General features: G+C 41.9%; 1 protein-coding gene across 1 annotated transcript; it reads right to left on the bottom strand.

Annotated features, from left to right (window-relative positions):
• Positions 1–1,726: 1,726 nt before the first annotated feature.
• On the bottom strand, positions 1,727–21,693 carry SLC35F2 (solute carrier family 35 member F2). The gene is made up of 8 exons (XM_065645203.1): positions 21,527–21,693; positions 15,423–15,598; positions 14,755–14,882; positions 9,246–9,405; positions 7,437–7,593; positions 6,576–6,628; positions 5,760–5,914; positions 1,727–1,948 (listed from the first exon to the last, which is right to left on the bottom strand). Exons 1-8 carry the CDS (start codon positions 21,691–21,693, stop codon positions 1,727–1,729), a joined length of 1,218 nt encoding a protein of 405 aa, XP_065501275.1.
• Between the last annotated feature and the right edge of the window lie 5,171 nt (positions 21,694–26,864).

Raw genomic sequence — 26,864 nt, 5'->3', positions numbered from 1 at the left:
GTTCAGGTTCTGTGGGACCTCCCCACCATGGGTGGTTCATCCTGCAGTGGACAGAACTTAGATCCAGGTTGTACGCATCTAAAATTAGGTATGGAGAACTATATCCAGATGGTCTCTCATAGGCATCTACTACCATCAGACTTCCCTACCCTGTCTCCAGCTGCTTGTTCAGCTTTAGATGTATAGACACCTATATATGCACCAGTTGTCTTAATCCATGACCTGAACCGAAATCAAGTGGTAAGCAAAAGATGAATGGGTCCAAATGCTTTTCCTAAAACATCAGCACCTCTTCACCCTTCTGTGCATGAACTACTCATTGAAAAGTCAATGTTCTCTGCTTTAGTGTCTGGTGAACATTTGTTTTGCTATTGCTAAATAAAATCAGGTAAGATTTTTGTTGAATCATTTTGCTTGAATAAACTACACCAGAGTACACAAAGTAAGTCTGTGTTGTTTGATCACCAGTTTCTTCAGAAAATGTTATGGTTACTCCTTATGGTAAAGCTCAGCCATTAAAATAATCATTTGGTCAGTAAAATCAATTAATATAATTTTGAGCAATGAATAAACTCGAGCTTAAAAAATAAATCAAGAGCCAACTCTTCAGCTGCTGAAAACTTTATTTGTTACTTCATACACCTGAGCTACGAAGGCTCATACAAAAAATAAAATATCACTATGGTTTTACTAATGTTAAAAGTGCAGCCTTGTATTTTTTAATCCTTTACTGTAAATATGAACAGGGGGAGGAGAACTGTCAATGAACCTACTGAAAGCACTTAACTATTTGGAGATTATGTCATAATTGTTGCAATGAGGATTGACTAGGATATTTTTATTAGGAAATGACACACCTTTCTGCAGAAATGTGTCCCATTTCAGAGAGAAATTCACTGAGAAGTGAACTTCAGATCAAACCCTTCTGCTGTCTCATCCAGAAAAAAAAACCAGCCAGTTCTTACTGAACAGAGCAAGGGCCTGACTTTGTCTCCTCCACCTAGTGGGAATGCACCAAACAACAGGGCACTGAGAAAGAAAAAGAAGGGATTATATAAACGCATATTCAAACTTCCCTTATCAGCAAAATTCAAAATAAAACACTTGCAGCATCCCCAGCTGCAACAAGGAGTGCAGCAATATGAAGAGATGAGCATTTGGGTGGAATGCAAGAACCAAATCCTCCAGCGGAGGAATGAAGTCCATCAGCACGTGGAAGGCGCGTGTTTGCAATGCAGCTTGTAGAACTGGATCCTGTGAGAAGCCGCCTGGCTTTTGCAAGATGTTACATGAGGGTACACGGCACTGAGGCGTGGAGACCATGAAACCCTCAGATAGCATCTTGCAGATTTAGGTCCCTAGGCAATATAAAATGTATTTGCTCCAGTAAAGTGACCTGAGAGCTTGCTTTGACTTAGTTTTTTCCCCCAAGCATTTGCTGTTAAGTTAATTATGCATTTAAAAACAACAGTCTCTCACTTCCCAGAGACTACACATAAATCCTACTCTCTATTCTTCTAAGGGCCAGATTTTCTGCAAGGGTAAATCAATACAGTTAAAAGTCCATCCAGTGCATTAAAACCAGCACAGCATGACGTATGCCTCAGGAGCAGAACTATTCTCCAGATTAATATTTGAAGGAAATCTGGCAGTAAAAAAAAAAATTTAAAAAAATAAAAAAATAAAAAAAATCTCTATTTTGAAATGCTGCCATTCTGCCATTTTTTTAATCAGTGCTGACCACCTCAGTTTCTCCTCTTGGGATCTGTATGGTTACAGTCGGAGTTTCACTGTCATTCTCCTCGAGTTTTAGTGCAGCGTTGTCCAAGCCAGTGCTGCTGCTGGGCTCTGGCACAGCAGTGGGTTCTGCAGTCTTCGTTGGAGTGGAGCAATACATGATGAAGCCCACCATGATGATAAGGAAGGACACGATGTAAAGACCTGAAAACTGGCAAAGGAAAGAAACACATTAAGTCTTGATTGATGTAAAAACATATAAAAGCTGCCTTGTTTTAAGAATGCAAAAGCTGCCCTTCCTTTTAAAGATATTTTAATGAGGATTATCAACGTAGTCTGTGTTCAGATCTGAAAATCAAAATTCAACAGCTCCATTCACTGACAGACTCAAGCTGCTGGCTGGTTTTCTCTGCTTCTCATCCTCAACACTGTTGGACGGGGAATTTCCTTAGGTCTCCATACCAGAATCTTAACAGAGAGAACAAATGGCTTTAAATATGGTGATACTGAAGGACAGTTGTTCACACACGTGAATGCTGAAACACTGTACCCCTAAGAGAACTTTGTTTCAGCACAGCCAAATATGGTCCTGGCAAGAGATGAATCTCCATCCTACTGCAAGTCACCACAGCAGATGGTGCTCTGCACAACCGTCTTAACCATCTGCAAGGCTAGATAAATGTTATTACTGGACCAAAACCAGTTTGCTCTCTACACCCAGCAAGTCCTCTAAGAGAGTGAGCCTGGGGCTCTTTTTGCAAGATTGGCATTTGTGCTCCCATAGAGTGGCGTGAGGTAACAGTATGAAATGCCACGATACAGGAGGCATTTGATCCACTATCATTCATTTGCCTGTTGAAAGTCCAACAATTGCTGAGTTCCATCCACCTTGGCAGAAAAATAAATGCTTGCTTCATAACATCAGACTCAATAATACAAAGTGGTCAAGTCATCCACGGCCAGGAAGACTTCTTCAGCAGATTTGTTAAAATCCTCCCTATTGCCTCTGGTAAACCACACTGATTAAACAGCACATCCTACGACCCACTGTCAGTATTCCGTAACCTCCTTAGCTCTCTTAGACGTGCTTGAAAAACATGTTCTAGTTTATCAAGCAGCAGAGCTGGATGAAATGAATGGTAGGACCTTGACAGTGGACTCTGACCCAAAAAAGACCAAGTCGTCTGCAATTAAGGCATTGAAATTCCTAGCTAGTAGTCACTTGGCTCAGAAACCCTTAGACTGCACCATGCAAAAGGAAAAGCAGACTGAACCACACTGGCCCTGTGATACATGGTCTCTCCTCACCTTGCTGGCTCGTTGCTTGGACGAGTTTGGACTCAAGTTTCACTCTGCGCAGGAGGAAGCACCAAACTCTGAAGATGTCCTGGTGGAGGCAGCAGCAGCGTCCACGGTCCTACCCCTGACTGACCCCCTCCCCTCAGATGGGCTGCATCAAGGCACCTGCACAATTTCTCCAGCCTGCAACCTCAGGCCATGAGTGAACACGCACTGGTATGAAAGGACATGAGGTGGGCGGGCGAGACGGGGCGGTCACCATAACCCCCAGCGTGTACAAGGCAGTCGGTGACTCTGATCCTGCTCAGAATTAATTCCTTCATGAGCAGATACAGTCATCAAGCCAGGGTGCCACAGCCCTTGCAGAGTAGCTGTGATCAAGGTCTGCCTGTGTGTTTGCAGTTATTGTCACCGGTGAACATTAACCCTGCTGCTCCAACAGACCTAAACTCTTATTTTTTACCTTTCTTTTTTTCGGGGGGGAAAGCTCAGTGGTCTTTTCCTGGATTTGTTTTTGGTATTGTTTTTTAATAAAAATATTGCAGCAATTCATTGCTTTAGACCCTGATTTCAAGTCCTACCTGTGTAGCTTATATCCCCGTACCCACTATCAAGCCTAAAGACAACTTGAAACGTTACCAGAGGACTCTAACTCCACCTAGTGTCTGTATTTGCAGTAGACTCCCTTCCATAAGATTTTACAAAACAAAAACATTTGGAGATCTTTTTAGTATCTCTTGAGGGATTACAGGTATCTGTATATAATGAACTCATTAGGAACAAGCACAGCAAAGATTCATTACGCAGTAAAATTTTTAAAAAAGGCTTATCAAGACATATGCAAAATTCACACTACACCTTAAACAGACTCGACTGAGGCTGAAAGGTTGATGCACTAGCAAAACACTGTGCTTGAGGCGAAACTTCATAAACTCCTGGGCTCGGTCCCTGCAGCAGCTGCTGTGTCTGTGCTGCTCCTGTCTCAGAAGAGCAGCTCAGAGCTCCCTGGGGCTCAGTCCCCTCTGAACCCCGACCAGCCTTCAGCAGCGTGCTGCGAAATACCGTCTGGTAATGGTGAACGCAGAGCGATTCCCTGCATTACTGTCCATAGATTCCAGTGTCCAGGGTGCTTTTTAATGCAGGAAATGTCCTGCCTGCTTTCTTAGCCCCGCAGGTAAAGAAACTATATGGATAACTTGGCAATAAGATTTTCTACTGCTAAGTGTTACGATAAAAGCAGTGTCAAAATCAGGCGCTCTCAGTTCTCGGTTCCTAACCTATCTCAGGTCACCTGATTACTAAAGATGCTGCATTATTACTGCTCCCCTTTTTGCTCTCTCATTGTTTCTAACCACAGATACGAGTTCCTACTTAAAGAAATATCTGAAATTCTCTCATAATACAACCCCAAAGTCTCCTCTAATTCATTTTTCCTTTTTGCTACCAGTATACCTCACAGTTAATTATGGGATGATCTGCTCCCAGAAAAACCTCTCCCCAAAATAAGCTAAAAATCCTGAAGAATGAAAGTTTATTATATCCCTTTCAAAGCTCTTGCTTACTTCTTCCTCTTTACTATTATGAATATAAATTTATGATGACTTCTTGAGTTAAGCTATCTGGGTGCCAAAATCCATGTTTGGAAGTGACTTAAAAAGGAGTTTTTTAATTGTTAGAATGTAAGTATGGATCGCTTCCTACACTCATTTTTAATGGATGCTTTGCAGCTTGGAACAAATTTTGGAACTCAGAACAGGGAAGAAAGCTGAGCTAAGAGACTCTTGAAAAGGAAAATGTAGCCGTAGTCAGATCCTGCCATTACCAGACCTCCGTGCTGTAAAATAAATTGGCCTTCATTTTCAGAAACGAATCTGACCTAAAAGCTTCTGGCTCTCCATAATGCTGAAGAGAAAGCAACCACATGGAATAATACAAATTAAGTTCTTCAGCAAAGTTCACAAGCTCCTCACTAAGCCCTTTCAGTCACTGAGCAACTGACTCCATTACTCCAATTGCTGTAACGAGTTCAGTTCCTTCAAATGATTCTGGATGAAAAGGGTACAGTGGGATGAAATCTTTTTAGCGCTGTCATTTAGCTTGAATAGACACTACCAAACGTATTTTAGAGAGCAATAAAAGTAACTGCCTTTTGGGAGGGCATAAAGAATAATATATTTATATGCATTTTTTTTCAGCTCCTTCAGTCTCTCCTCAGCAGTAGAACCAAGAAAGCTTGATTCTTCTCCCAAGATGTTGATAATGAACAGATTAAATTTCTAAAAGAATACGGTAATTTCTAGAAATCAAGCCAAACTGCTCCTCATTCAGACACCAAAATGCCTTTCATGACAGAGAGGTTCAGAAACCTTCTCTTTGGGCACTTGGAGATGAACTAAACGCAGGACACAGCTCCACACAGGGCTCACGGCACCAACTCTACCACTTGAACACCTTGGGAAATGAGTTACTTACCTCTTAACATTAGCTCTAACGTACTCCGTGAAGTCTGAAATTGTTTGAAAATCACCGTCCACCTAACGGTGCGATGCTATGTATATTACTAAGTGTGACTCCTCCTGATTGATATTTGCCAACAATTAGCAATACAAACTGTAGAAATGTACAAATGCAAATGATTGATCAGGGGCTTTTAAGAACTTTGTTCTTTATTTACAATTTTGGAGTAAAAACTTAAATTATAGTGAAAGAATGGAGGTACTTACCGAATAGGAAAAGAGGAAAAGCCCAAAGAACAGACTGTAGAGATCTGCAGTCAGAATCCCCAGGTTGACTGAGGTTGCGCTGGTAAGTTTAATCACCACTGGCATGAAGCTGTACAGCCCAAACATACACAGGGAAAAGCCTGTGAACAGCAATGCTGTAAAACGAGATGACAATTTACTCCTAAGGCATGGAATAGTGTTTTTAAAGAACACTGATATTCTTCAGATGCTTTAAAAATATGCATTTTTATCTTTTAGGATAAGGTTTCCTAAAAGATATAGGAATGTAAATTTAAGAAAAAACGTGGCAGAAATACTTATTTTCCAAGACTACCTCCTATAGCAAAAATTACTGTATCTATAGAAGAAAGTTCTTGTTCTTTCCTAGTTAACATAAGAGCTGACTGAAGAAATTTAGAGTCACATTTCTTAATAATGAACAGTTCTCTTAAGGTCAAAATGTGTCACAAAATACATTTCCCCAGTATTTCATTTAGGAAGGACAACAGAAAAACATTCTTCTGATGTTCCAACACCAAACACACCTGTGATTAAACAGGTTTAATTTTTACTTATTTCAACTTATTTTGAAAAATAATTTCACATTATATGTAAAATGGTTTTAATGTTCAATCCTGCAAACCTTATCCCTTTGCTGAGATGAAAAGTTTGAAGAAAATAAGTTTGTGACAATATAATATGAATGCTGCATAATATATCCAGAGAAAGAAAATGAAAACCTCAGTATTTGAAGTGTAAATTATTATCATTTTCCAGTGCTCTGTGAAAATGCACATCATTTTGCCAAACACATACCAATTTTCCAGTTCCATTGAATTCTCGCTATCTCCTTATGTTCCACAATGGCTCTAGAATTAGAGAAAATATATGATATAGTAAAAAGATTTTTAAAAAGCATAGCGTATTCAGATAGATAATTAAATTACCAGAATATATAAGAAACATTTTGATTAATAATCCCTTAATTTTTTTGTTTGAAATTTTATTGAATGACACTGACTCCAACATCTAACAAGCATGGAAAAAGACTTTAATTTTAAAGTGCCTGAAAGTCAAGAGCACTTTTATTTAATTCTTATGCCTTCTTCACAGGCTTTTTCATCCTTCAGAGATTCAGTTTTATTTGATATACCATTTCAGGAAATTATTAATTATAATTATGAGAAAAGAGGAACATAAAATTCACTAGATAGACTCGAGTGTATGTAGTCTGTTAGTCTAATGTGGTTATTTGTAAGAGTATACATGACATCATTTTAAACTGAAGTTTTAATACAAAGGACCCCCTGCTAACAATCATCTCCTAAACTTTTCCACAGAGAAAATCCATCAAGAAATACGTTCTTGTGAACAGTTCTCAGCATACTGAGTGTCCTCATGAAGATCAACAAAATCAAAACCACGGCCAAATATCACATGTATTCAGTTGTAGGGTTTCACCTTTAGAATTTCTGTAATAAGAGCAGTGCAAATAAAAAGGATATAAAATGGATGCTGATCAGCAACAAAAATAAAATTCAGGTGGAAGGACTCCCACACAGGCCAAATGCAGAAGTAACAAAGAATTTATTTAACAACAACATCATTTCAATGGTAGACAAGCAATCATCTGTAGAATATTCTTAATTAGTTTTAAAATAAATATTAGATCCTTACAGCTGTAGACCGCTGATAATAGTCCCAAACAAGCCCAACATTCCTAGAAACTCCACTCTGCTCACATTTTTCACAATGTATTCCTCACACACATTAGAAATGGCATACAAAGAAGCAGCAAGAAGCACTAAGACATCTCCAAGCACCGCGTCACTACCTGTACAGAAATATTAATCCACAATAAGGATAATGCTACAAACACTTTGTAACTTTCCTTAAAAAGATAAGCAAATTTATTGCTAACATCTCTATCTTCCTCGCAGAGAAGGGGAAAGGAAAGATCTGCTGTGCGTGCAGATGAGCGGTTCGGTGTCTGCACGGGGACTCTGCTACCTGCTCACCTCACCCTGTGCAGTCTCAAATGAGCTAAACCCACCATTTAAATCTCATCCTGACCAAGACGCTGCTGTATAGTCTGGTCCAACTCTACTTCTGTTGACTTTAGGCACTGTAGGGACTAAAGAAAATTCCCAGTTAGAGATGCTCTCCTGCCTTTCTGAATATTGCCCCCACTTTTTCAGTACAGCCTGATTTAAGTCTTGCTAAAGCCAGTTTATTGATTTCAGCAGGACGTGGGCTCAGCTTCAGGTTTATGACAGGTCTGAAGTGGGCACTGCAGATGGGTGGTATCATGTCCTGCTGTGATTTATTTATACTGTGCAAATGGGACTCTCTGTGATACAATCACTCACCAAATAAATGTCATTATGCATCAGCTAAATAGCAAAAGGATCACGGTTGTTTACATCCTTGAATTGATTTAAAATTTCCTTCCCTAAGCCACCTGGCAATCACTAAGAAAACATGTCTGAAATATGAGGGTAAGCAGTAGTAAGGATACCCAGGTCAGCAAATAAAGTACAACTGCCTTAATGTCTCAGGGAAAGAAGGTTTTTCTCCCTCAGGACTGAGGTATTGGTACCACACAGCATTAAAGCTAAACCTCAGTTTGTCTTGATGTCTTACCTACAGTAAGGCCTCAAAATAATGCCAAACAGGCTTATGTCTGTGCTGCCTGATGAAGGCAACACCCCATTTCTCTTCCCCTGAAATGTACCTTGCCTCATACCCACTGGCTCCAGAAATTCAAAATTCTTATTCAAAACAAGATCACTATGATATGTGTTGATTTAGGCACCTGTCCTAGAGGAGTCCTGCCCTTGCCTGTCCCCAGAGCCCAGCCTCCCTCCCGGTCCCCAAGAACCTCAGCACCTGCCCGCGTCTCCTCTCGCTCCGCCGCCGTAAGCCCCAGCTCTCCAGGCTGTAGCCTGTGGGCCTTGGGGACACCTGGGCCATTTCTGTTGGGTCTGCTATGGATAAGGCGGAGAAGTCAGCCTGCTCTTCGGTAACTTCTCCTTTGCTGTCTGTGCTCACAGAAAACTGCACACCAGAGAAGCCTGGCTGCCAGCAGGCTGATGCAGTGTGAGCAAGACAAGGTTTGCAGGGAGAGGCAGCACCTTTTATTAGACCATCTCACGTAATTAGTAAAAGTGAACAAGCTTTCAAGAATGAGGCCCTTCATCAGGTCTGATGGACAACAGCAAAATTTAAGCTTAACACAAGTGTTTCTCTTTTAAGGTGGAAGAAATAATCCAAACTTACAAGCAAAGAAATTCCAGAGCTCCCTATAAAATCAGCATCTCCACTATCTTCTTGGATAAGAAATAGATAGCAGCGTGTCTTCTCCTCTTCTCTTTTAAAATAAAACTACATCCGCTGCCCCTGCATTTGCTCCTTTCTCCTTTACAGATCAGCCCACCACGGGAACCATCTCTCCGCTCTTCCCCCCTGCGATAAAGGACTCCTTACCTCTGCTGTCCTGCCTCCCTGCCAAACTATCTGCAACCACCATCGTTGCTACACCCACCAAACAGACGCCAACAGCAAGAAAATGGATCAGTCTGTATCTTGCATGGAGAATGAACCACGACAAAGCCATCAGCACAGGAATCCCGCAACAGTCCAGCAGCTGCGTGTACAGAGAAATGGTTTGATTAGAAACCCACCCCAAATCTGCATTGCACTGTCCTGAAAGCAAATGTACAGGATTTTACTTTCGCCACCATCAGATGTTAATGAAAGCCACAAAGCAAACCCAGTGGATTTGTTAAAAAGAGGGGTCAGACCCACATTTTACCATGAAAAGCATTTTGCAACTGAAGGAGGAGCTGGGGCAAGGGGTCCACTCTCTCCTGGTAGGAAGGCACTGATCTAAAAACTCTTCTAATTATGGACCTTATCAATCTTTGCAGCTTCTCAAATTAATGCTAAGATGTTGCTTTGAAATTGCATTGCTCCCTGTGACACCAACACAAGGAGGCAGTTCACCAACATTTCCTTCTCTCCCCAGCAGGTTTTGTCTAGCTCGTCTTTCCACTCCTCCTTAAATCTGTAACTAGAATTTAGGGCTCCATGTACATAAAGTAAAAATATGGAACTACTAAAGGATACAAGTCATTTGATTTTACATTGAAGTGAACAGGGCAAGAATCTGACCCTGCAGTTTTGGTTTTGATTTTTTTCCCCCAAAATGGATCCTACTGAAAAGAAAAAAAAAGGAAAAAAAAAATAGCTACATGTGCTGGAAGCCATGTGCAAAATTCATAGAAAGAAGAGAGGAAAGGAAGAACAACCTTCCTAAAGTTACCTTCCTAATCTTCCAGGTTCCCACAAACGCATATATAAGCCATCTATGCATTTTCTTTACTCTGTTAGAGCTGACCTTCCATTAGTCAGAAGCAGGTCACCCACTCTAACTCACCCATGCCCCAGAAGCAGAGACACACAAGGGAGTTTTGAAGCACTTTGGATGAGTTTGCAGACACCGCCCCAAGCAGACTTAATAGCTTAATTTCAAGGATGTCTGCACTCCATAAAAAGCAGTGACACCAATTGCTCTTTCCCTTCTTCACTATCTCCTCTCTGTGTGTTCCTAAAATCCTACATGTTAGAGCCACCCATCATCTACCTGTTCATCCTTTATTACAGAAAATATAAAGAATTAGCTGTTTACTTAATACAGAAAAATATGCTGCAGCATAAGATGGGCATAATGTTCTAGAATAACCAAATAATACCAAAAACATCGAGGTAATGATAATTTGTTTAATATTTAATTCAATAAAATACACTTGGTTTCTGAATTTGTCTGCAGGTAAAAAAAAGGTGGATTTTCTGACCTGCCTCATTAGAGTGCCATTAAACTATATAAGGCAACAGTCTACAGCAGAGCATATAGTCAGCCTTTCAAAGGCTGCTCACAAATTATTCTTAAATGTGAGCCCTTGAAACCCAGTCTTTTGAAGTCACTACAAAATATTAGGTCCAGGTCAATAGTACTGGAGCATAATCATTACAATCAAGATGAGCTCTTAGTCCTTAATGTTCATTGCCAATTTCTGCCTGCCTAATCACACAGTCGCCTTCTGTGCTGGCTTCTCTAAGTTCAGCCATCGTCCCCGAGGGTTTTAACCAAACTCCTAAGAATTTCATGTTAAGTTTGGTTTTATAATACTTGTTCATAATCACACATATTAAAGTCTTACCAGCACAGCATTAAGGAGAGTTACTACAGATTATATTCTAATCCTTCCACCTATTTGTCTTTGTTCCTTGGATTGCCTCCAGCTTGTCCGGTTTGAGAAGTCTGTGCAAAAGCACTCGCCTAGGCTGTGTCAGGAGACATTAGAGCCACTCAAGTCCTAATGTGTGATACCACGTATTTCAATACAAAAAAGTATCATGCTGTGAGTTTCTATCTAGTCACGGGCCTTTTTCTCTATCTTGCCTTTTGCCTAGACTAAAAAACAAAAAAACCACTTTTTAATGTTTCCTCCAAATTTGACTGTTTTGATTAGCATTAAAAAAGTGTCAGTTATCTGTTTCTGCAAAACACATGATTTAGCTCTCATAACTGTTTTTCCACCTTTGGTCTGAACCAGTTCTGTCCTGAGTATGGAACTGTATAGGATCTCTCTAGTGTGAAGTTAGAATCATGGAAACTAAGAAATTTTACAAATATTTAAAAGCAACATTTTCACTCCCCTAGTAGCAGACATCTATTAATATGTAAGCTTTCACTTCCCTGTTAATTGAGATGTTACCACATAGCTTTCCAACCTCCAAGCAGTTTTTCAACCCGAACAGAAAGAGTGGAACAAAATCCCTTTAAAAAAAAAAAAACACCAAAACACAAACAAACAACTAACCAAACTTAATTAGGATGTAAGGGAGTAGTAGATAATGGGCCAGAAGCTCTTTCAGTAACGTCGGACGGGAAATTGCTGCATCCAGACCAGTAACATACTGCAGAGCAGCATCGGCCTGGTTAGAGGACTTGCAGCCAGGATGCACAACACCAAATTAAGAACAACATACCCTGGTAATCTGTTCCAGTGGACAATTGCCCTCAATTAGAGATGGAAGAAATCTGATTTCCAACTACAGGATCTTGCCTTCCTTTCATCTACTAAGTTACAGAGCCCTTTGGTGGAAAATGCTGTCATGTGTACAGGACCAGGATCAAAGAGGTGCAAAGCAGATGTAATATCACAATGAATTGTGCCAATGGAACCATTTAAAAGAATAAAGCTTCTTTATTCAGGTTTTATGATATTTACAGCAGTATTGTGGTACTGATTACTGTTGCCAGTAGAGTATCAGCAAACTCTCATCTTATTTAATTCTAGCCTGTATTTTTACAAGGGGAAAAACAGATAACCTGGTGATTTGATTGACAGATGTTTTGACTCAAGCCAGGCTTTGGCCACACTGTTTATAGGTTTTAAAGGTAGGATGAGTAAATTATTAAAAGATGTTTTAATACATGGTTAATAAATTACCATAGAGTGTCGGAGGTCAGTGGTTTGCTTATAATTGCCAGCTCCAGACAGCTTTGGGAGCAAGAAAGCTCAACAGCTCTGCTCGCTTCCCTGCACGGCTCCCTTCAGGCAGCCCCCGGGGGCTCATCCTGCATTTTCTCCTGCTGAGGTTAACACCCTTCCATCAGCTGACACTCTGTCAATAGCTGCCTATAAAATGCCTGCACCCAAACGATCCATGGAGCAAATGGTAATTGTGCCTGAAAACACGTCGACGACATGAAACCACAGCTATGCTGCTTGGTTTTGGCTACGAAATATGCTGTCACAGACAGAACCATGCTGGTAGCACGAGGTGTCCCTGGCATTGCCTCAGCGACAGCCGAACAGAAAAAATTTAGTTGTGGACCAAAATGTTTTTCTTTATTTATGGAGAAATGAGAGCTGTCATCCCAATGTTATCACTGTAAAAATCTCCCAAGCCCTTCCGTGCAATGCTAGTATTTGGTAACTAAAGGAAAATCAGCTTTGCTTTTGTGTGCATGTGTGAGAAAATACATGGAAGTTCCTTGCTGAGCTGAGAAAACTGATCTCTGAAGATAAGTTTCATAGGGCTGAGCTGGAGCTCCATCAGCCGGCGTTTTAACAGTGATTACCCTGTATTCAGGAAGGTGCCACATGCTCCTGAGTTGCTGTTACGCGCCCTGGGCATCCCCTCACAGCCACGACTGCAGACAGACCATCGGGTTGGGTGCTCTGAACCACAGGGTCTGATGTCACTGCAGAACTGCTTGCTGCTGGCACAGAGCAAATGCCTTGTACCGGAGTAAATCACAGCTTGTTCTGTCCTTTCTGGCAGTGGTGAGAAACGGGTGGCTTCAGAGTATGTGCAAGAAATCTTATTGCAACAGGCAGTTACAACAAATTCACAGCTACCGAACTGACACTGAAAGAAGCTTCAGTCTGAAGTTACCGCACTGGATGAAGGTTCAGCAAATGCTCAAGTTTGGCAATCAGCCAGGACAACCTACTGTATTCCATTCTTTCTTAACTTCTATAAAGGAAGTTAAGAAAGAATAGATGAAAGTAAATCCTGGGAATAGCTTTACTACTTCTAAGAACTTGGATCAAAGTCCTGGCATTTTCAGCTGTAAAGTATATGATCAAACAGTGTTCTGATTATCAGCTTAACTTGATCTTAAGACTGAAACGCGTCACTCTTAAAGCTTTGATTTCTTAGGCATTATTTGTAAGGAAATTAAAGGTCTAACGAGTCATAACACATAAGTATAAAGTGGAAATGTGACAATAATAATCCATCAGGCACTTGTTACTGGTCTTTAAATAGTGCAAGGAAAAGTTACCGCAGTTCTCCAAAAGCAAGCCTAGACCACAAGAGTTTATTGCTTTACAAGTAATTCTTTTAAATATTAACCCTTGTTAGTTTGACTGTAAAACACTGACATCTAAGCACTCCTTTCCAACTAACAGCCAATTTTGTACGGTACATTATATTTTCACTCAGGTAAGCGAGGCCATGATCCCAGCCGCGGACCCACCATGGGTAGGAGCAGGCATGGGCTGGTATGGCCCCGGACACGCTCCCTCCTCGCTTCTGCTCCATCCCCTCCCTCGTTCCAGGAGCACCTGTGGAACCACACAGTGAGCTAACTTGGGCCTGACACAGCTTGCCAATAGGCCAGTAAAACACAGTGTTTACTCTGACTTTGCTCAGTGCCGTGAGCCAGTTCGCTCAAGGGATTTGGCCATGCAAGCCCAGGAGCGTGCAGTCAGAGGCAGGAACGTTTCCAGCAGCTTATGTCTGTACAAGGTGACAAAGAAACCACAGCCTTAGCCCTCCTGCTCATGGAACTATTTCAGAACACAAGATCTATGGCAGTGCAGCGATGCAGCACCAAGCACTGGCACTGCAGAGGGTGCTCACTGTCACTGCAGGAGTCTGGCATGCTGACCTCTCTTCCACCTCTTCCAGAGGGGCCTGAACTGCAGTGCCACATCCAAAAGCCACAGGCTTGATCCCTCACTGCAGTCAGCAACACCAGCTAATTATCAGTGTGTCCTCACGTGTGGGGTCACGTCTCATAAAACTTAACCCTCAGCTTCTGGGACTAGGCAAGAGATCTACATGGTTCTCATCAGCAATAACCTGAGCTGAGTGAGTGTTATCTTGTCCTAAATCTTTGTGTCAGAAGAAAAACCTGAGTGGCTCTCAGCAAACTCTTAGAAGTGCATTCTATCAAAATAATTAGAGTTTGACTCAAGAGCTGGCACTGGGTAATACCAGCCAATTTTCTCTACTTCCTGGAAATGTTATTCATGATGCAGGATGCTCTTCTCTGTACTGCAGAGAGAAAATAGATATTGGAAAGCTTTTTCAGGCTTAAATAGCTTCTATGTCTGTCCTATGAAATGCATTTCAGAAACCAGTCCAAAACTGCAATAAAAATAACAGTTCAAAAAGAGAGATCGGTCCTTACCTGCACACTTGTGATGCTCGTGTATTGGTAGGCTTTTACAATCATGTAATTGGCTTCAACATCAGCCAGTCCCAACAAAATATACTTCCACCACCTCCGTTTTAAAATTTGCCAAATACTGTCATTGCCTGTTTAGAAGAAAGCAGCAATCAATAGGTATTTATTTCCAACCAAATGTTGCACAGGAATCCTGCTTTTTAGAAGCATAAGTAATACTGAGATGTTTGACTTTGGTTGCCCCTGCTTAAGAAAGATACAATAACAGCAAAATGCAGTCTGGGAGGAGACAATACAAATAGTGAAAAGCACAGAAATTCTTCCACGTGAGGAAAAAAAACCGACTAGAGTTGTTTAAAGAGTAAATGAATAAGAGCAGGAAGAATATTAAATAGCCTCTAGCGAAGCAGCTTGTTACAACAAAGCCGATTTTCTCTAATGTAACATAGGACTTGAAAACAAAAAGCACACAGTTTTAAACAGATATGAAATGAAATCTAATTAAATGCATAGTTAACCTGTGAAATTCATTTCCATGTGTTGTGACAAGACAGGAATTTCAGCAAGAACTTTAAAAAACTAGGACAAGTATTAAGTTCTTTAGTTTCAAAATCTGAAAAGAAGAAAAAAAAAACTACGAATGAGAATCTCCCATCCCATATTTCACATACCAGTCCTAAATGCCAGCGCTGTTGTATAAACTAGAAGAACCAAAGAATAGTTGATAAAACTTTGTAACATTGGAGTATTCGTGCGGTATTTTTCTGCTAAGTACTGGCTTGTAACAGCAGTCCCACAGATAAACAAGGATAGCAGCTGGCTCAGAATTACTGTTTTCCAAATATTCCTGTGAATATAAAAGACAACATAGTAAGCTTAGAATCAAACATTCATTTAAAAAAAAATTCCCTAGTTGTAGACAGAAAATGCCATTTTTTAGATTGATAGTGAATACGAAACTAAAAAAGTGTCAATGTTGTTCTGACTTACCTGTAAGCAGGGTTTCATCTACATAGAAGAACTAGTCTAACCTCATGACAGCCATAAAATAAAGTGAGGCCCATTCAAACCACCAGTGGTGGAGACTGCAATAATTTGCAAGGATCTTCAAGCGGCTCACCTGGGCAGCCTCAAACCAAGAGCAGGATCTAGACTCATCAAGGATTTTGATACACATGGGCTGAGTTAAATCCTTCATCCTCCACTGAATCCTGTTCTGGCCTGGGTCAATTGAAATCTGCAAAAGGGAGCTAAGACACGACTGACTGCCTTCAGGATCTTCCGAGATCCGAGTCTTTGAAAGTGAGCTGAGACCCGAAGCTGGGCTGTGCCAAGGAAATACAAAAGCATTGACCATAGAACCACAGAACAGCCCAGGTCAGGACCTCGAAAGATCATCTGGTCCAACCTTTCATGGGAAAGGGAGCCTGGATGAGATTATCCAGCACCCTGTCCAGTCACATCCTGTAAACCTCCAGTGATGGGGACTCCACCACATCCCTGGAGAGGTTGTTCCAGTGATTGATTGTTCTCACTGTAAAAAAAAAAAAATCTTTCTCATAGTAAGAGTTGTTATCATTAATATTTCTCGTGGATTTTTTTGTGCTGTATTCCATCACACCCCGCTGTAATAGAAGATAGAGTTAAGAGCATGTTTTGACCAAAGACCATGTTAATGTTTACTACTGCTTTTAAGTCCAACCGAAAGCTAGGAGTGGGGAAAAAAAACCTCACACTCTTTTAGTAGTAATTCTTCACCTATTACAAAAGGACTTTAAGGTAGTAAATACCATCTCACCCACCTATGCTGTGCAATCCAGCTGTCAGTCAACGAGAAGAGTGTGTACAGGGGTGCTAAAGCCAACTACAATCATTCAGTTGATCCCTCATTTCAGAAGGGAAACGTCTTTGCATGGATTCTAACTCAGCTGCATGAATCCTGTTTTCAATTCAGCATGACAACAAAGCTCTTCTGACTTTAAAAATGCTGCTAGGCACGTTTTTCTCTCCAAGTCCATTCTGATGAGACAGCAAATCTCTGCAAAGTCCAGCCATGCTGCACTTCCAAGAGATTTGAGCCCCATGTTATGCTACAGCTTGCCTTGTGCATCCCAGAAACAGTACACATCCACATTATAAGTATTCACATATCATGTGTCAATCTTGTAAGGTCCTATTTGACCGTGTGTGAATAACTCTTTCTGGTGCATGAAAGAACAAACGCTCTCATCTCTAGCATTCTGAACATTGGAGTAAGCAACAGAGACCGTGTTTCAGCTAGAAATTTATCATGGCTACTTTGTACCACAGTGTTAACTGTAAACAGTGCTGTAAAACACATATATGTTTTTATATATATATATATATACACACACGTGGATTTAAAAAAAAAAAAGTAAAAGAACCTTTGAAGCTACCTCATATCTGTTATATTGAATTTCTTTTTATTCCGGTCAAAGATCCGATTGTACAATTTGGTGAACAAATCAGCAATAATTGTGACACATTCTGGCAAATCATTCTGCCTGATGCCAAAATATTATGTTCACCTAAATAATTAACTTATTCGGGTGTCATTAAGAAGAACATAACATAGGTTAGCTAAAATTTCCACTCAAGCAGACGTGGACGAAGGCTCCAGCTCACCCTTCGCCAGCCCTGCGAATTCTGGGTCCTTTGCAGGAAAGCAAAACAGAAGACCCATTGAAATTTCCAAGGAAGAAATAACATGGTGAACACCACAAGAAAAATGTGGTTTGGAGCACTTAAAAAACACATACATACTTTTTATAATTCGAATAAGGAGTTTCTTGCTCCAAACTAGCCAAAAATGTTTCTTCTTCGCGCTCAGTGCAGGAGGCACAGAGCAAAGCCTTCAGTGATTTACTGGACTGAACTCAGGCTGCGCTTGGAGCCACGGGGACAAGGGTGCGAAGGTGGGGATCAGACCTGTGCAGAGGTGTCACTGGGCAAAACCACTGCAGTTTTACCAGAGCAAAGCTGGGAAGCCGGCGTAGTCCACAAAACGAATTTTGCGCATCAATATGTTAGCAGGAGAGGTTACAGCTGCCTTGGCTGGTAGAAGCCCTGCTCTCCTGGATGCAAATTCCCCTGCACCCATCGCGCAGGTGGTGCCACAGAGATGGGCAGAAGCATGGGCAACATTACCCCACAAGCATCTGGCTTGTTTAACGTGAACTTCTGTGGGGCAAGGTTTTAAACATTTTCCCCCAGGATATGACAGGCAAGAGGCAGCTTTGCTTCTCCCAAATCACAGCACCCCCTCTATAATGCAGGCCTGGACTCTCCATGCACTGGCAAACCGGGCAGTGACCATGTTCCTGCGAGAGGGTAAAAGGGGAAAATCTGCTGCCGTTCAAATTTGCTAACGATCGATCAGATTCAATCATCATTTATTAAAAACAAGAAAGACCTGGTTGACCCCTTGCAGTGGAATAACACTTCTAAGCTGACCCTCAGCTTTTCTAATAACTACGTGTCTCCAGTTCAAAGTACCTCGGGAATTATCTCCTTGTGGCTTTTGCGTATGGGAAGAGACGCAAGTTCAGAACCTACAGAACTGTTTGCTTAGTGGTCACTGCACCAGCAACTCTTGCTATTTAGTTAATGTATGTCTCAGCAGCCCTACAGCATTTACTTCTGCAGTTACCGAAGGCATCTGACAAGGCAAGCGGCTTCATTCTGCATCATTCTCTTCTTTATTTTTCTCTATTTCAGTGATTTTTTTTCTTCCCTGCATTGAACGGATTCAAAATTGGACTAGATGATCTTTCAAGGCGTCTCCCGATCCCTAACATTCTGTGATTCTGTGAAAACAATAAGATCAAAAAAGCCACATAAAGACACTGTTCACTGACAGGGGAAGGCTGCCCTCGAAAAATGTCCTTTGTGAACTCCAAAGCACTACATTTCTGGCAACTTCCTCGGCTGCATGTAAAAGAACAGCCCTTGCCCAGAGCCCCCCCCAGCACCAGGTGCAAGCCTCAGCATGAAGCACCGACCGTTTCCCTTCTCACCATTTGCCAAGGTGTCAAAATTAATTTATTCAAATTTTGAAGGTGATGCCATGTTCCCGGTGCAACCCACTGGGCTCAAAGCAACTGGAACAGAGTAAGACCACCCTCAGTAAAGGCTCAAGAGCCTTATTATATCAGTGCCCACTAAATTCCCATAGTAAATTTTAAGAAGTGTTTGACCCTCTGTAAAATTTGAGAGTAAACTTTAAATCCTATTGGTTTCGTTTTGCAAGACAATTCCCTGTAAGAAAAATGCTTCAAATACATGAGGTTCCATTCATTCCAGTATTGACATGAGTATCGATGACCGTGATTTTCTTATTAATAATGTATCATCACTTTTTTGCAATATATTAATTATTAACTTTTCTGTGCCAGGACTTGATAGTCTCTGCTCTTTTTTTTTAATGCATTGGTAAGGACTAAACCACTTTGGACTCTCAGATGATACAAGGTAAGTGGTCTGAAATAGCCTTTTAGTTTTACAGTTTAGGATTTTTTTTTGTTGTTGTTTTTTTACTGCTTAGTAATTGGCAACTAAGTAAATGCTGCTTCTCATCCTTCAGCCACTATATCTTAGCTCGCTGTATCTACAGCTATGAGCAAAACTAGGAAATATTTTGGATTTTTAGTACACGAAAGTTTGGCACAAATTGGTGTAAATCTAACACTGAAAAATGTGCTGCTCTTGACACCATGAGAAAGTCAGGCTGGCTTTCTTTGGCTCCATGAGAAATGCAGAAGAAAAATACCCCAAGATATTAAAATACAATCAGAGTCTATACTGGAGGATGTTAAAGAAAATCTAATAAGCCCACAGTTAACAATTTTATTGTCTATTAGTTTAATAAATCCTACATACTTTTTTTCATTAAAATCCCGCTGTTACAAAAACCTAAATTTACTTATGCCACCAGTTAAACACTAACAAGCAAAGCCTGGCAACACTCTTCACACAGTTTACCTGCATTTCAGCTTTAACTAGTGAACCCTTCCTGAATGGGGGAGAGAACATTTCATTTGAATAATTTCACATTTTCATGCGAGTGGTTACAGGAAAATGCAGGTTCAGACTGAAGCCGTATTCCAACACGATTAGCAGATAGCTTGGAATAGGAAGAAGATATTTTTAAGAACTAACATTTTCAGAAGTTAGTGTTTCAGTGTTCTGCTTTGAGGTGAACTTAATTTGTAAAAGGTACGAAACAGAAAAGAAAGACTTGTTTTGTTTCATGAACCAGGAAGCATACTTTCTACTGGTTTTACCGAAAAAAAAAAAAATTCTAGCTTATTACATACACATATTAAATCTTTCTGTGACTCAGAAAGGCCTCTAAAGAAAACAGAAGTGGCTGAGCCTCCAGCCACCTGGGGAAAAAAAAAAAAAAAAGGAAGAAGAAAAAAAAAAAATCAATTCAGTATCTCAGACAAGACTTTGCAGAACTCAGTGAGAGCTCTTTATTTTCTTTCAAGTAGCATCAACAGACTAACCTAGTAGAGCTGTCTGGCAACAATTTGGCAATAGTGGAGCACAGGTGAAGTTAACGAACAACTCGAAAAGTTCCTATCTTGTCTTTTTTGGGCATTCCTGACAGGCAGGAGGAATGAAAAGCGAAAATCTTATAACTAAAAGAGAAAGGCAGGCTTTGCCGTCTGGAAGAAGGCTGTGAGGCTGGCAGGAGGGCCAGCGCCTCCCAATCATCAGTTGAGGATATCTGATGCAATAGTTATTAGAAGCCAAACCTAGAGCACCAAAAAAGCCTTTTAAACAGATATTTTTTTCCCCAGATGGAAACTGAAGGTGTGAAGGAATGGAAGCTCTTACAGGCTGCAAGTCAGAGGAGGTGGTTCTGCTCTCACTCAAGGCAGCAGTGGACACGTACCAGCTTTGGGACACATGCGATTCCTGCACACCTTGGCAGGTGTTTTTTTTCCCCAAGTTTTCCATGCCTAACCAGTGCTCACGTTTTAAGTGATATGCTTGAACGAGCCTCTGTCCTAAACTGATTCAAAGAAAGAGGCAAAAGGGATATTGTTCATTCTGGACTCCACGTCTCATCTCAGCTATTTTGTTCTGTTATCGTCTCTGCCCACTATGACCCATTCTTCACAACAACCTTGATAAAAGGGTACAGAGCAGATAAAAGTACAGAAAAATAGGAAATAGATAACAGTACAAAAAAAAATAGAAAAATCTTAAACCAGGATCACTAAAAAAAAAAAAAAAAAATCAAGTGCATGTGTGCATATGTGAGATTATACTCTTAGTTTGGCAAAAACCAAACACATCGCTGGCTAATTCCACGCTTATCTTGGCTGCAGTGAATCCTCACGCTCTCAGAGCAGCAGCCCCAGGCTGTGACCACGCTGCCCTGCAGCAGCAGGAGCCGCAGCACCGCTGCCCGCCGGGCCGCTCTGCCGGGCCGCTCTGCCGGGCGGCGCTCAGGGCGGCCCGAGGCCCGGCAGCTCTGCCGCCCCGCGCCCCGAGGGTCCCCCCGCGCCGCTGGCTCCGGGTGGCACCGCGCGGCTCCTCCCGGCGGCACCGATGAGCCGCCGCGTCCTGGCCGCGCTACCGGCCACGCCGCCGAGCGCAGGAAGATGGTTTCCTCCCTCCCTCCCTCTCCCGCCTGCGGCCCGAGGGGAGCGACCCCGGCCCGGGGCACAGTCCCCGCGGCCCCGGGGCCGGGCGGGCAGGGAGGCGGGCGCTGCCCGGCTCCACGTGGAGGCCGGGGACTCACCGGGTGCAGACCCTGGCCCGGAGCTGCGCCAGCAGCCGACGCGGGAAGGAGGCGGCGGCCCCGGGCGGCGCCTCAGCCGCCGGTGGCGTCTCGGTCTCGACCCCGGGCGCAGCGGCCGCCGCAGAGGCAGCAGCGGGCGGCGGCGCCCCGTCCGCGGGCGGCTCCATGCCACGGCTCAGCCCCGGCCCGGCGCCCGCCGAGAGAGGGATGGATGGATGGAAGGAGGGCGGGCCCTGCGGAGGCGGCGGGCGGTGCTGCCCGGGAGGGAGGAGCGGCGGTACCGGGCCGGCGGAGCTGAGCTTTGTGCCCGCCGAGGGGCCGCCCCCAGGAGGGGCGCAGCTCGGCGTGGGGCGGGCGGCGGCAGCGGGGATTCGTGGGCTTTCGTTCCCGCGGCCCCGCGGGTTCCCCTCCACCCGCGGGCGGCAGGTGGGAGCAGAGCAGAGGAGCAGCCAACGCCGAGTTCCCGTTCCTGCTCTCCAGCTCAGCCAACCTGCGGGGCTGCCCGGCCCCGGCCCCACCGCGGGCCTCGACCCCCAGGACGGGTGGCGGCCTGGCTGCGGCTGCCCTCATGTGCAGGCGCTTAGGTCTCATCTTTCTTTAGTTACATGAGTCAAGGTTACTCTAAGCCCTTAACTTCTCCCAGCTCTTTGCACGGCCTTCAGCCCCTCTGTTTCTAAGGCTTCAGCTCCCACCTTTCTGCTGACAACTCCCATTTTCAAGGATTTACCTCATCCTGTTTTTCTTCACCCACATCTCAGCTGAACTCACACGGGGAATTTGGGGCATTTTGCATGCCCTGGTGTTTTTTTCAATGCCTCTCACTTTTCATTATGCTCTGTATGTGTCACAGGTGATGGAATCAAACCCCAGAGGTGCCTTCAGCAAGAACAATCTCCTGCCCTTGTTGGTGCAAGTGTTTGTGGCCGTCCTGCTTGTGCCAACATCCTTTCTGCCACAAGACGCTGTGAGAAGCAGACTGTCACTCACTTCCCAGGGGCCAGGCACTAACCACTATGGATTGGCTACATGGGAGAGGGCTGGTCCCCAAATCTCCTCTTTGACTCTGCCATTGTGTAATATTAAATCTGCAGATCAATATAAGAAAAATACATAAGAACATTTTATGTCTTAAAAGAGCATTCATAAATATACTTGTATATTTATATAAATATATATTTATGTGTAAATATATTGATATTTTATGTATTTTCCTTCTACTTGTATAACAGATTACTTCATGGATTTTTTAATTTCAAATTCCTGATCAAATAAAAATCCTGCTGCAACTCTTGCAAGAAATCAGTCTGTCAAGATTAGTGTCAGTGTTATTTTGTGTGTGATAGCTATGAGTCAGGTCATGCTGGTCATGAGTTTTCATAACCTAAAATAAAAACAAGATTAAAGAAAAAGAAACAGAACTATCCGACCCTGCACATTTCATCGTATCTGAGATCCACATCTGTGGTACTATTATCTTCACCTTCAATTTTTTTCATCTTATGCCTGCAATCTGCTCCCAATTCTGCTAAGAGGGAGAATGATGTCTTTGGTGCTTTTTGTCTCCATTTAAGCTCAGCTCTTGGAATTCTTTGCTACAGATAGGTTGCAGAAAAGAAAGCCACTGCCAGGCTGGGGCTTTACGCCAGAGCTGCTCAGCTGCAGAAAGATTGCACTCCCAGACAGGTATCTGTGTACTGCTAAAATATGAAACAAAGCAATAAGTTTAAACAGGCAGGGACCTCTTTTTAATTTAATTTCTTTAACCAATTCTTTTTAAAAGTCAAAGGAGAGAGAAAGAAAAAGAGAAAGAGAGGAGAGAGAGAGAGAAAGAGAGAGAGAAAGGAAGGAAGAAAGAAAAGGAAAGAAGAGAGAAAGAGAGAGAGGAAAGAAATAAAGGAAAGGAAGGAAGAGAGAAAGAGAGAAAAAGAAAGAAAGAAGGAAAGAAAGAAAGGAAGGAAGGAAAGAAAGGAAGAAAGAAAGAAAAGGAAGAAAGGTCTAGCAACAACAATTTTTTAAGTGCCCTTTGTCAGACTTTGTTCATGTCAGAGTATTATAAACTTTGCTGTCTCAGGAAACCTTTATTGCTTGTGGACAACCTGGCCATGAAAGCTGAGATACCTGAGGCGCCTAAACATGACTTTGTGTTCGGCTACTCCTGCTCCAGGCTCCTGCTTTTATGACGATTCAGGGCTCACCTCACGTGTGACCATGGCTGTGTGTTTCTGCATTTTCGTCAGCCCCTGAGTGCCCTGGCGCCCCAGCGAAGCGGCAGGGCTGCCCGCAGTGTGTGCCCAGGCTGCCCAGCTCCGGAGATGCCCTCTGTCCAGCCCAGAATTGCGGTTATCACTCCCCCGGCCTGTCTCACCAGTAGAAACTTGGAGCCTGTGCATGTAAGGCTGTGCATCCTCTTTCAGATATGAAAACTCTCTTCCCAGTGCTCTACAAAAGTAACTAATTTCACTGGTTACTCTGTCTTTTCCAGGATGAGTGAAATCTTTGGGAGTAGTTATAGTTTATCTGCAATCAGGATGCATTTGGAGGCTTAATGGGCCTCTAGACTAGTAGGCATACACTTCTTTTTTGACTTAGAAAAACTATTGACGAAGAACTATTACCAGTATATTTTGGAATTCTTTAAAAATTAAGTCTTGGTTGAATGGTTGAATGAAGAATGGTTGAAGGATAACCCAAAAGTGATGGCATAGGGGTTTTTTGCTGCTTTTCCAAAAAATATTTTGGGGCTGAGAACAAATTAAAGAATTAACACAGCTATAACAAATGAGACACAGACATAGTTCTCGTATGTTCATGTGCTTTTTGTTAAGCAGTTCAGTTTCACTGTGTCCTATCAGGCTGTTCCTTCTGCTAAGAAAATCATAAGTTTGAGTAGGTGATAAAAGTAGATAATGATGGTAACAAGTGAGAACACAGCATTATTTTAAAGTTGACAGTATCTGCTTTAAGTTTCAGGGAACGTAGAGTGCAATGTCATTGTACGCCTAGACACTTTACTGTATATTACTATGACAAGATTGTATTTTCTGCATTTACCTTATTGACAAAAGGAAAGAAAAATATTACACCAATTGAAATTAAAATCTGAAACTGCAGAAGTGATTCCTTTTAAAATGATAGGCAAGCATAATTTTAGGGGTTTTTTTTAATTGAGCATATTTATGCCACTAGAGGTCCTTCATAGTCAGATTATGTTTTCCCTCACAGTGGTGGTGTGGTTTTTTTCTGTTTCTTTATACATGCTATTATACATACAAGAATTACTGTCTCTAAATAAATTTATTTTGTTTAATGTAATATGTTCTTAGATTAGGAGTGATTTTTTCCTTGATTAAGCTTTTTCTGGGAAAATATCAATATAAGGATTTTTCAAATAGAATTTCTTTAATAAAAGCTCCTGTCTTATTATGAAATAAAATGTTGTTTATTTTTCGATTCTACAGCTGCACATTTTCACCTTTCCAATTTTTCATCATCTTACACTACTTCTCAAACATAACCACTTTTTGTCTTAGAAAAATAAAGAAGTGCAAGTCAAATTAACAAGCAAAATTAGGATAAACAACTGGAACAATAAAACAATATGTAAGGTAGTTTTTCTCTGCTGCTTCATTATTTTCTTCTTATTTTTCCTAGTTAGAAGACAGTTAAAAATGTTTGAAGACTTTGTGGGAGAACTGTGCAGCCTTGGGATCTTGAATGATAGGACTGAGATTAAACTTATCACTACAGAACACAATGTCATGTGTGGAGAAACTAGTAACAAAGATTTGTAGCATAAGATCATCATTTGGAAATAATCAGGAACTAAGGGAAATAAATACTTGCTGCTCCCAGGACGGCCATGAGCTGAAAAGGCCTAATCATGGCACAAAGGGCCAATGTAATCCTAGGATGCATCAGCTGGAATCAAGACGAAGATGTCTTGATATGCAAAGAGATATACAAGGTCCTGGGGAGACCTCTTCTGAAATATGCTGTATGTGCTAGTTACTCATGTTCAAGAAAAATGTGCAGAAAGATGCAAAAGGATCTATAGGAGACCACAAGAGTTTGGCTTGCTAGTCCAGCAAAGGACACTGAGATGGGACGGGACTGCTGCCAAAAAGTGCATCGAGAGCAAACCCTAGGAAAGGAAAGAAACATTTAAAAATAAAAAACTACATTAGCCCAAGAACAAACATGTATACATGAAATATGATTAGGTTTAGGCTGAAAATGAGAAGACAGTTCCTTACTAATATTTGCATTACAGCTGTCTCTATTGGGACCATCAGGCCCTGGAACAGATTTTCCATAGCAGTTGCAGAAACAAGAACATAACTACCTGACAGCAGGACATTAGCCCTGACAGCCAGGAGGTTCCTTCCTGTTCTGTGTCTGTAGAAAAAAAAGGATTTGCAGATTAATGAAATCACAATTTTAAAATTAAAATATTCTTGCATTCTCTAAAATTAGCCATTAAAAATAAGAGCAACATCACAGTAAGCTACTCAGTGCAAAACCACACCTTATGGCTGCACCGACACATCCTGCAGTGCAGTGGTGGGTCCGCGGTCTCTACCAAGCAGGAAATACAAAGCAGAATGTGCTTCCATATCTCAACATCAAAAAAGGTATTAACTATGCAAAAGCAACTGAACAAGGAAGGGTGTGAATTTCCGCATATGGAGAGTTTTATTCAAAAGAAAAGATCAAGAATGGGATTTAGGTACTTGATTGTTGTTGAAAATGATCAGAGCCAACAGAAATGGTAAGAGAGAGGGTGGCATTTGGGGGGGATTAATAGGAGGTCACATGAGTCTTTATGCATCACTGATTCTGGTCTCACACACCACCCTCGCTTCTTGTTCATCTGAGATGTACCCCCTGCTTGGAAATGTACCCAGAAAGAAAAAAAAAAGTTTTTGTTGCTAACCTAGCAGCCCTGAGGCCTAAGTAAACTGATGTTAGTGCTGATTTCGGTAAAAACTTGTAAAATCTCAAAGGACACTGGCTTTGCACCCAGTCCAAACAAAGCTCCCTCAAATCTTTAGTCTTCCAGCACTGACACCAACACAGGTGATACTGAAAGAGCTAATGGGTAAACTGGAGATTACAGCTTCAAAGCATGAACTATGCCTCGGAAAGGCAGACATAATAAAGCACAAGGACCATCAAAATTTGGATCTACTTAGCACATGTTGATAGCATGGGGTTTTATTTTCCAAACACTTGTCCTTGAAATGAAGGAAACTGCTCCTCAACCCTCAGACAGATTTCTTTCTCTATTGAGAATCATATTCTCCTGGTGGTTTCATGGAACAGCATTTCACACCTCTGA

The sequence above is a fragment of the Caloenas nicobarica genome, chromosome 1 (assembly GCF_036013445.1).
Source record: "Caloenas nicobarica isolate bCalNic1 chromosome 1, bCalNic1.hap1, whole genome shotgun sequence".
Classification (NCBI taxonomy): Eukaryota; Metazoa; Chordata; class Aves; order Columbiformes; family Columbidae; genus Caloenas; species Caloenas nicobarica.
This window is presented reverse-complemented; position numbering and strand designations above follow the sequence as displayed.

Bases quoted from the DNA above. Each gene is read 5' to 3' on its own strand.
- SLC35F2 (XM_065645203.1), bottom strand. From the start codon at position 21,693: ATGGAGCCGCCCGCGGACGGGGCGCCGCCGCCCGCTGCTGCCTCTGCG. The intron at 15,599-21,526 runs GTGAGTCCCCGG...TTATATTCACAG, and splicing joins CGGGCCAGGGTCTGCACCCG to GAATATTTGGAAAACAGTAA. The intron at 7,594-9,245 runs GTAAGGAGTCCT...ATTTCTGTACAG, and splicing joins AGGGAGGCAGGACAGCAGAG to GTAGTGACGCGGTGCTTGGA.